General features: G+C 43.0%; 1 protein-coding gene across 1 annotated transcript in view; it reads right to left on the bottom strand.

The window, feature by feature from the left end:
- The window catches only part of PHLPP2 (PH domain and leucine rich repeat protein phosphatase 2), a 73,019-nt gene that overhangs the window by 5,876 nt on the left and 56,168 nt on the right, over window positions 1–10,975 (bottom strand). The window contains exons 13-18 of the mRNA XM_022583278.2: window positions 10,627–10,827; window positions 5,612–5,774; window positions 5,270–5,400; window positions 3,786–3,896; window positions 2,753–2,947; window positions 1,110–1,341 (exon numbers count right to left, since the gene is read on the bottom strand). Of these exons, the coding sequence (XP_022438986.1) occupies window positions 1,110–1,341; window positions 2,753–2,947; window positions 3,786–3,896; window positions 5,270–5,400; window positions 5,612–5,774; window positions 10,627–10,827 (1,033 nt within the window). The remainder of the gene's footprint in view (window positions 1–1,109; window positions 1,342–2,752; window positions 2,948–3,785; window positions 3,897–5,269; window positions 5,401–5,611; window positions 5,775–10,626; window positions 10,828–10,975) is intronic.

Here is a 10,975-nt window from a genome sequence, read left to right as displayed (position 1 = left end):
ACCACATTATAATGATACTTTTCTTGGTTTTGTGCTTCCTTGGATGGAATCTTTTATAGTCCTTATTACAGAATTCTGACAGAACAGACAGCCTAGAAGTGGACCCACACATATAGTCGACTGATCTTTGACAAAGGAGCCAAGGGAATTCAGTGAAGAAAGGACAGTCTATTTCAAAACATGGTGCTGGGTCAACTGGACATTCACATGCCAAAAAAGAAAAAATACCTAGACACGGAGCAGCTTACACCTATCACAAAAATTAATTCAAAACAAAACACAGACCTAAATGTAAACTTCTAGAAGATAACACAGAAGAAAATCTAAGTGACTTTGGGTTTGGCAATGAGTTTTTAGATACAACACCAAAAGCATGACCCATGAAAGAAGAAAACTGGTAAGTGGGACTTCATTAAACTAGAAACTTCTGCTCTGCAAAAGACAGCTAAAAGGATGAAAGACAAGCCACAGACCGGGAGAAAATATCTGCAAAACATTTCGGATAAGGACTTGTATCCAAAATACACAAAGAGCTCAACAATAAAGAAACAAACAATCCAATTAAAAATGGGCAAAAGATCTGAACAAAATTCTGCTTTGCAGTAAACAATGTCCACATGTAATTGCTAAAGTCTTTTTGAAAGCAAAAAACGTTATGCTAACTTCTGAAAAGGGAGAAAAGTTATAGAGATACTGATGCTTCTTTATTAAAAAAAAAAATACCAGAGTATACTAAGCCATATACAATATAAAAAGGAAAAATACTGTGAAACTTTTCATTTCAGAACAGGGATGTCAAACTATAAAACTTTTTTTCTTCTGTTTGGAATAACAAACCAGATGAAAATTAACCAAGGAGGACATTTACATTTATTTTACATGCTATATATGTCTCAAGGACCACAAATTAGGATTTTTCATTTCTAATTAATTTGCTTTTTCTTTCTGCTCGTCATTAGCTGCTCATTAGATTTTCTTTTATTACTATTTTCAGGATTGGATACAATTTACAGGGCTTGATAGGAAGAAAATGGACGTTCACTGTTCTATGCAGACCAGCACTCATTAGATTCGGGGAGCGGAAGTGACCGGTGGAGAGCAAGATTCACCTCTGTTATGATGGCTTTTTGGTCCTTCACCCTCTGAGCCTCCTCTGGGTCCTGTTCCAGGCTGAAGACTTTAGACAGGGGCAGTGGCTTCCCACTTCGGCACAGGACTGCTTGGCACGTGCCAACGTTGGCCACGGTCAAGCTAAAGCTACTTGTTGGATCGGCAGTGTCAGGGCGGATATAACAAAGGAGAGCAGAAGAGCCCAGCTTCTGGCCAGCCATTCCTAATTTCCTGTTGAGAAAGAAAAGAAAATGAAAACATGGCAGCTAGTTTTAGAAGCAGCGGTCCTTCCTGTCCATGACTCCCTCGTTTTTTGCCGTGTGACTGAAGCCGCTTCACCCTCCTCCGTCTGAGGGCAGCCTCTTGATGTGGGTGATGATGGTGAAGACAGCCTTGCCTTCTACTCTTAGCTGAGAAATTTTACCAAAAGGATCCGGGTAGAGGAGACAAGGTGCGGCTTTCTCTGTTGCTTCTGCTTGTCTGATCATAGACTACAATGACCTAATTCAGTGGCTTCCAACGTAGCAAATCAGAAACACCTGAAGGGCTTGTTAAAGACAACTCTGGGCCCACCCCCAGAGTTTCTGATTCAGTGGGTAAGGGGCTGGCCAATAAGTTTCTGGTGATGCTGAGGCTGCTAGTCCTAGAACAACACTTTGTGAACCACTTACTTAGGCTGTAAGTTCCCTGAAGGAAGGCCCATAATTTTCCTTGTATTTCTCCCATACACATGGCATCCATCCCCCTCAGCGCTTGGTGCACAATGCTAAGTACAGAGCAGATGCTATCAGAAAGATCTGGTTTCAAATTCCAGCTCTGCCATTTATGGGCTATAGATCCTCAGCAAGTTGATGCTCCGAGAAATTTTTCTGATTAAAATACCCACCTCCACGGCTTGTTTTGAAAATTAAAGATACAGTATGAAAAATGCTTGGTACAGTGCCCAGCTCTTGGGAAGTGCTTCATAAACTGAGTTTCCTTTCCCACACCCTTTATTTTGCCAAGTCCCTAGGCTCAATTCTATTACTGAAAAATAGAATCCTTTCCCAACGTCTTTGTGTTATAATGACAGATAAAACCACCTCGGGCTCCAGGTTGTTCCGTTTCAACCTCGATTATACGAAGGTACACCCTCTCAGTTGTACGTACCCTTTATGCAGCCCACATGATGTGCAAGATGCTCTATTAGCCACTAAGAGATTTTCAACAGTTTGGTTTATAGGGTTTTTGCCCTTAAGTGGCTTAGATTTCAGTGAGGAGATTACTTGGTAAATCCCCAATAATAAGTATTTTAAACACAAGAATCTGATGAGTGCTTAACCTTTTGTAGGTCTCTTATAAAAGATTACCACCTTCCTTCCCCGAAATGCGCATACACACACACAACCTTTTGCGCATGATTTCTGGGCTTTCCAGCTTCTCAGCAGCCTTCGGTTTCAACAGAGAAAACAGATGCCTCCACAGGCTCTTCAAAGAGCCAAAGTCCCCACATTCCATGCTGATGGAGAGAATGGTCACAGAACAAAGAGCAAGATCTCACCTTGCCCCTGTACTTATAACTGAGACCCTGACCTTCTGGCTTAGTGAGATTTATTTTTCAAAAGCAGGGCCGAGTTAGGAATTATTCAACCCACCTGCTTACCTGTGAGATACCAAGAAGGTGTGAGCCATGAAAACTGTGTCATTTGTTGACTGCTGTACCTCTTCCAAAAGCACATCTGCCATGGTACACTGGAGTAGGCGAGGGAGCTCCTCATTTCGGTCCCCATCAAACATGCCATACACAGCTCCCACGCCCTCTGCAAAGTTATCCACAGCTAGAGCAGATATACATAGCCTATCACAGAAACAGGAGAAAGACAAACAACGAAAAAAGTTAGTGGTAAAGCATTCTTATCCAGGGAGGCTTCTTTAAAAAAGTAAGTATTGATTGAGGGTGGAGAAGAACAGTAGTAAATCCTAATCTACACATGAAAAAAGTGTTACAGAAGATAAGTAAGCAGCATCTTAAAGAGTTGATGCCATAAGAAAAGGGGGAATTCAGCCACATTCAGGAGCAGTACATATTAGCTCTGCAATGCTGTGGAAGGCTGGGAAAATTAGATGTTTTCTCTTTGTAGTGATTAAGGACTAGTATCAACACCCTTCAGCCAAACACTCCCCCAGGTGCACAACATACCTGTGGTTGCAGAAGTTGAGTTTATTATGCCTTGCAACAAGAGAAAGCACACCATGGGACTCTGGGGTATATAAGAGGGTATTGGAAAACTCTAGTACAGGATTTGTGTCTGCCTGGGTCATTTTGGGGAAGATCTAACAAAATGGGGGATCATACTAGATTGGGTGCTGTCAGAAAGCAGGGCTATTCTATGGTTGGGTACCTCAATAAATCTTATCTACAGGGAAAGAAGATTAGCATGGGGGCAAAGCTGTGATTGATAAAGAAAGTAGCAGTCACCCATCTTAGTCATGAGATGGGGTGTGGGTATTTTGTGGACTGCACATTCATTTTGTTTTGTCTTACTGGATCATGGTCTCAGAGGAATCTTATCTGATGTTGGCATTCTGTGATTTGTTTATGTCCAACAGGAGAACAACATAGCCTAGCTTTCAGCACCAGATCCTTTCCCAGATGTCAGGGGAACTTTCTCAGTCTCCATGGCCATGATACTCACTTGTTTCTCTGCCCTGCCATCTCAGCCAGTCCATGGCTCCAGAAGGTTGATGTAACTGTAGAATCAGTGGTTGGCAAAGGTTTCTGATCAATTTTCAGGGTGGTGATATGGCTGTGGGAAGTGGAGGAAGGGAAGTTTAAACCGTATATGCTTCTGTACTTTACAGAAGCTATCCCAACAATAATTTACGTTTTTAAAAAATAATCTGTTGACAGACCAAGACTAATTACCAGAGAGACCAAAGAAAGTAGTATGCTGACCCACTGGCCAAGAAGAGAGAGAGGGCTTCCCTGGTGGCGCAGTGGTTGAGAGTCCGCCTGCCGATACAGGGGACACGGGTTTGTGCCCCGGTCCGGGAAGATCCCATATGCCGCAGAGCAGCTGGGCCCGTGAGCCATGGCCGCTGAGCCTGTGCGTCTGGAGCCTGTGCTCCGCAACGGGAGAGGCCACAGCAGTGAGAGGCCCGCGTATCGCAAAAAAAAAAAAAAAAAAAAAGAAGAGAGAGAAAGGAAAGGGGTAGGAGGAAGAAATAGGGACCAATTTTGTTATAATTGATGCCGTTCATTTCAATGAAAAACTAAGCACAACAAAGATTTCTAAGTTTCAACTGTCTACTTATTTTAAGTATTTTGATACAGTGAAGCCTTGGTACAATGAATGAGCTTGCATTGTCTTAGATGTAATGTAATGCGATCTGTGCCACCTAAATTACCTATGCCTGCTGTATAATCACACCCACTCAGGATGGCTGTTCTCTTGCTCTCTGTATGACCCTGCCCAACCAGTGCGTGCCTCACCCACACCCTACTCGCCTGACTGACCTTCCCTCTGAATCACAGAGCCTGATCGGTAAATGCCTGCATACCTACCTCCCCACCCCCACTTCACTGGGCCCCAGCTAGTGACTGTTCTCATCTTTAGATCAGAACTCTCTCTACTATGAGAGTTTATCAAAGGGCTGGCAAGGGGGCGTGCCTCTGCTCGTTTCCCAGGTAACTGATGAGCCAACCTCCCTCTATAGCTGGTAACCTCCCTCTCCCCCAGTAGTAAAGACACTACCATGTCCTGCCCACCAGATGCTGCACACGGTGGGGTGTTGCTCCGGGACCTTGCTTCAGACATGTAAGATCCTCCTACCCGTTAAAACATGATGTCTCTGTTGCTGACTCTGGGCTCTTTCTTTGGTCTCGAGGTTGGGCAAGTACAGGGCTTGCAGGCCTGTGGGGTGCAGCCCCACACCTGCCCTGTAAAGATACTGGGGTACGGCTGAGCAGTACCCACGATGTTGAGTTCGAATATCTATGGGTTGACTGCTGGACAGAACACCCATCGAAAACTGACTCGAAGAAGAGAACTGAGGGGCTTTATGATCTAATTCATTCTACTCCTTTAATGAACTGAGGTCTCCACAGTCCTTAAGAAGAACCACACAAGGCTGGTGGGAGTTACAGCACATGTGGATTCAACTTCATAAGTCTTCCTACCTAAATGTGTCTAGCGTCTTGTGTTCCAGAACCAGATTTGTATTTCCAGTTAGGTCCAGGTCTTGTAAAGTAGCAGGCAGAGACTCTGGAATCAGGATTTCGGTCAAGTCGTTGCAACTTAGGTCTACAAACTGAGAGGAAAACACAGAGATTAAGTTAATTCTTAACTCCCTAAGGGTCAATGTCCTACTATATCCTCAAAGGGAATTTAATTTCTTCTCAGAAGTCAATTAAATATACTGTGATCCCAAACCGCCACTTTCCTCTTCCTTAGGAGAAGAGAACCGTCTCAGTCACACCCCTCCCATCACCCCCAGACACCATTCCAGCGCACAGAAGTACCTGTATCTGAGGCAACTGCAGTATTTCCGGGAAAATGCTAATGTGGTTGGAGTGCGCCACCAGAGTGTGCAGCCTTTTGCAGTTTGCGATGGTCGTGGGGATGGTTTTAAGCTTGTTGCCACTTAGGTTCAGTTCCTCCAATTGCTCCAATTTATTTAGTTTGCTGTAAAGGAAACACCAAAATACCATACTGCACCCAAATGAGCAGCTGCCAAACAAGTTCCACAGCTGCCAGAGTACAGAGGTGACCGACCTGCTGCCCAATGACCAGCCAGAATGAAACAGCCACGAGGGTGAACAAACACTCTCGCCGAGCCTCAGCCGCATCTCCCTCCCTCTCAGTGCATTTCAAGGGCTGAACCCTCCTTGCGCTTCTACTGCAGCTGCTGGATCTTTAGGGCATGAACATCTTCCTATTATCTGACTTCTAGGAAGTGGCTGAATTGGCATCAGCCTAGGGTTGGTCGACCGTTACAGTACTTGCTTTGCCACTAACTAGTTGCAAAATACTGGGTAGATTAGTGTCAGCGGACATCAATAGCCTTGGCTATAACGTAAAGAAGTTGTACTAAATCATCACTAAGATTGTTTTTAGTTTTATTTTTTAAAATTTAATTAATTAATTTAATTCTTGGCTGCTTTGGGTCTTAGTTGCGGCACAGCGGGATCTTTGTTGTGTCGCGCAGGCTCTTTGATGTCATGCACAGGCTCTTTGTTGTGGCGCGTGGGCGTCTCTCTAGTTGTGGTGCGCAGGCTCCAGAGAGCATGGGCTCTGTAGTTTGTGGCACGCGGGCTCACTGAGGTGCGAGGGCTTAGTTGCCCCGAGGCATGTGGGATCCTAGTTCCCCGACCAGGGATTGAACCCGCGTCCCCTGCATTGGAAGGCGGATTCTTTAGCACTGGACCACCAGAGAATTCCCTCCTTTTAGTTTTAAATTTCTAGGGACTTCCCTGGTGGCACAGTGGTACAGAGTCCTCCTGCTAGTGCAGGGGACACGGGTTCAAGCCCTGGTCCGGGAAGATCCCACATGCCGCAGAGCAACTAAGCATGTGCGTCACAACTACTGAGCCTGCGTACCACAACCACTGAAGCCCACACGCCTAGAACCCGTGCTCCGCAACAAGAGAAGCCACCGCAATGAGAAGCATGCACAGTGAAACGAAGACTAGCCACCCGCTCGCCGCAGCTAGGGAAAACCCTTGCGCAGCAACAAAGACCCAACACGGCCAAAACTAAATAAATAAAATAAATTAAAAAAAATTTTCTACAGTTATTCATAACATAATCCACCTACAGTAAACATTTATCAAGTGCCTAGAATGCACACAGCGCTGTGCTAGGGACTGTGATGCAGGCGATTCACACTGTCCCTCCAGTAAGCAAAGTTTTCTACACAGTAAGCAAAACGTCTTAAGATGGCCTAACACCTTTATCAGATTATTACAAATTGCTCTGATTTCTCTTTATCTACCAATTTTAAACACTGTAAAAATAATAAACTGTTGTAACATAGAAAGTTTAGCAAATAAAGAAAATAAATCAATGATAATACCAATTTGGAAAAATTACTATTTTCATTTTGCTGAATTTCCTGCTAAATTTTTCATATGTAGATTTTACATGAAATTTATATCCTGTCCTTTTCATATATCATAAATATTGATAATTTTCATTGCTAGAAAATTGATAAATACTTTGTAATAATTAAGCTCAGTAAAATTGTTTTCTTTCTTATTACAATAGTAATACTCACTGAAAAAAATTGAAAAATAAAGATGAACATTAAAAAAAAAAACCTTTTAATCCCACAACCAGATTTAATCTCCGACAACAATTTGGTGGAGAGTAGTCTTGGCCTTTTTAATGCATGAAACTCTATGTTTCCAATTAAAACATGATGCTTATCATATGTATTGTTTAATAACTTTTTTTTTTTACTTAATATATTTTTAAAATATTCCCATGTCCAAATTTCACGCTTTTCTCTTACACAATTCCGTACTTGGATCCTTCTGACTTATAGATAGAAATGCAGTATCTCATTCAGTGTCTTACTGAGCACCCAGAACTGTGCTAGATTCTGAAAATAGTCCAAAGGAAACAGAAGACTTGGGATTGTGCCTGTGCAATTATAACATTGTTCAGGAGATAACTTGACAGGAGATTTATTATTCAGTACAGAACATACATTTTCTTTAAAATAATGCTCTAAATTCCATTCATTCATTCATTTATTCATTCATTTAGGCTCTGTTGGGTCTTTCGTTGCTGCGCGCGGGCTTTCTCTAGTTGTGGCGAGCAAGGGCTACTCTTCGTTGTGGTGCGCAGGCTTCTCATTGCGGTGGCTTCCCTTGCTGCGGAGCATGGGCTCTAGGTGCACAGACTTCAGTAGTTGTGGCTCATGGGCTCAGTAGTTGTGGCGCATGGGCTCAGCTGCTCTGCGGCATGTGGGATCTTCCTGGACCAGGGCTCGAACCAGTGTCACCTGCACTGGCAGGCGGATTCTTAACCACTGCGCCACCAGGGAAGTCACCCATTTAGTTTTATCATCTGTATTCAGATTATTCTAATTTTGTGTAATCTCCTGTTGATCCTTGTCCTTACTTCTAACTTCTTAGCTTCATATTCTTAGGTGTGTTTTAAGTTTTCTAACAGCCTGCTTTTGACCACTCCAACAGTAAGAGTGTCGTCAAATTAGGTGGAATTCATTAGTTTCAGAGTATTACATCTGGTATCTCCCAACAGCTTCATAAACTAATGTAACTTGTCAGTGGTGCGTCACTTGCACTTTATATGAACATATTTGAGGCCAACTGAATTAATCTGATAGGATTTCAAGAGATCTATCACATCCTGAAATTAAGATTCTGTATTCACTTTAAAAGCCATTGTTCAGGGACTTTCCTGGTGGCCCAATGGTTAAGAATCCGCCTGCCAATGCAGGGGACACAGGTTCAAGCCCTCGTCCAAGAAGATCCCACATGCCCCAGAGCAACTAAGCCCATGTGCCACAACTACAGAGCCTGTGCTCTAGAGCCCGCGAGAAACAACTACTGAAGCCCGCACGCCTAGAGCCCATGCTCCACAACAAAGAGAAGCCACCACAGGCCTTCCCTGGTGGTGCAGTGGTTGAGAGTCCACCTGCCGATGCAGGGGACATGGGCTCGTGCCCTGGTCCAGGAAGATCCCACATGCCGCGGAGCGGCTGGGCCCGTGAGCCATGGCCGCTGAGCCTGCGCGTCCGGAGCCTCTGCTCCGCAACGGGAGAGGCCACAACAGTGAGAGGCCTGCGTACTGGAAAAAAAAAAAAGAGAAGCCACCACAATGAGAAGCCCATACACTGCAACAAAGAGTAGCCCCCACTCACTACAACTAGAGAAAGCCCCCACGCAGCAATGAAGGCCCAATGCAGCCGGAAAAAAAAGAAAAAAAATTAATTAATAAAAGCCATTGTTCAAATTCTTTCAAGGAAGCAATCAATATCTCCAAATATCTCATTTTATAATCACAAAAATTACAGTTTCTACGTTTTTCTACTTTAACACATTTCTAAGAAAATTAGAATAAAAATAGTTTTCTTTTCATTCAAATTGTATCAAACATGATATAATTTTATATGAAATATATATATAAAATTTCATTCAAATTATATCAAATGTCATTTCCCTATGTTCTTAGTTTTTGAAAACATGATTTTTAATGACTACCTTTATGGTATAAATGGATTTTTCTGGTGTCAAATTTTCTTTTTCTTAATAATTTGTTTGTTTGTTATTTTGCGGTATGCGGGCCTCTCACTGCTGTGGCCTCTCCTGTTGTGGAGCACAGGCTCCGGATGCGCAGGCTCAGTGGCCATGGCTCACGGGCCCAGCCGCTCTGCGGCATGTGGAATCCTCCCGGACCGGGGCACGAACCCGCATCCCCTGCATCGGCAGGCAGACTCTCAACCACTGTGCCACCAGGGAAGCCCCTAATATATTTTTTAAAAAATATTTATTTATTTGTCTGTGCTGGGTCTTAGTTGCGGCATGCGAAATCTTCGTTGCCACGAGTGGGATCTGCAGTTGTGGCATGTGGGATCTTTTAGTTGTGGCATGCAAACTCTTAATTGTGCCATGTGGGATCTAGTTCCCTGACCAGGGATCGAACCCAGGCCTCCTGCATTGGGAGCATGGAGTCTTGGCCACTGGACCACCAGGGAAGTGCCTCTGGTGTCAAATTTTCTAAAAAAAAATTTTTTTAATCAAATGTATTTTGGAAGATACTTATTTCTCCACTGACACTGTTTAAAACTTTGACGAGGGATATATGTATATGTATAGCTAATTCACTTTGTTATAAAGCAGAAACTAACAAACCATTGTAAAGCAATTATACTCCAATAAAGATGTAAAAAAAAAAAAACTCTGACAACACTAAATATCCCTCTTATGTCTTATAAATGTAGCCTGGCTAAATACTATTCATCTCTTCAGTGCAGCTACCCATGCATATCTTTAACATCCTGCATTTATTACACTGCATTGCAACTGCCTATATACTTGTCTATTTCCCTAATTTGACTGCAAGTTCCTTGAGGACAGAGACTATAACTTAATCACCACTGTTTCCCTAGTACTTACATAGTACTTGACATACAGTAGGCATTCAACATATATAAAAATGAACAAATTAATGGACTCAACAGTATTTTATATATCAGTGCTGAAAGGAGAAAAGAAAGAATTATCTTCAGAATTTAATTTATTTCATAAGCCTGTACTTTCTAGGTTGAAAATTCTCAGTCCACTATTAAGTAAATAGAACTAAGAATTAAACACATTTTAACCACAATGTCTGTGGTTACTGATACTTAACAACAGGGTACAGATTTTCCCATTCAAGTAGTAGCATCACAGCACCAGTAAGTCGGTCAACATAAAGCAAGAGTTCCCAGTAAAATAGCTGTGATGTAGTCTGACAAATGCAGAATCATGTTATGTATCCGATACGATCAAAGTTCGCGTTTGCTTACCTTGCGGGAAAAGTCTGTAGCTGGTTGTTTGCAAGATGCAAGATTCGCAGGTGCGGGTGCCCCACCAGGACAGGCACACACTGATCTGTCAGGAGGTTGTTGGTCAGGTAGAGCAGCTGCAGTGCACTCAGACTCTCCTCCCCAGTGCAAGCAGAGGGCAGAGACTCCAGACTATTTGCAGATGCATTCAAGTATCTGAGACTGACAGAACACATGCAAATCATTTCCTTTATGGCTACTGGTTGCCTTCTTGTGTGGAAACCATCATGCCATCTCAGTATGTAACACTGCCTTTCCATGCTCCCAAACTCATGACAAAAGTAATTTCCTCCAGGTAGTTTTCTGATTG

This window comes from Delphinapterus leucas, chromosome 20 (assembly GCF_059928025.1).
Source record: "Delphinapterus leucas isolate spDelLeu-1000000601 "Yukka" chromosome 20, BTC_Dleu_Yukka2, whole genome shotgun sequence".
Taxonomy (NCBI): domain Eukaryota; kingdom Metazoa; phylum Chordata; class Mammalia; order Artiodactyla; family Monodontidae; genus Delphinapterus; species Delphinapterus leucas.
This window is presented reverse-complemented; position numbering and strand designations above follow the sequence as displayed.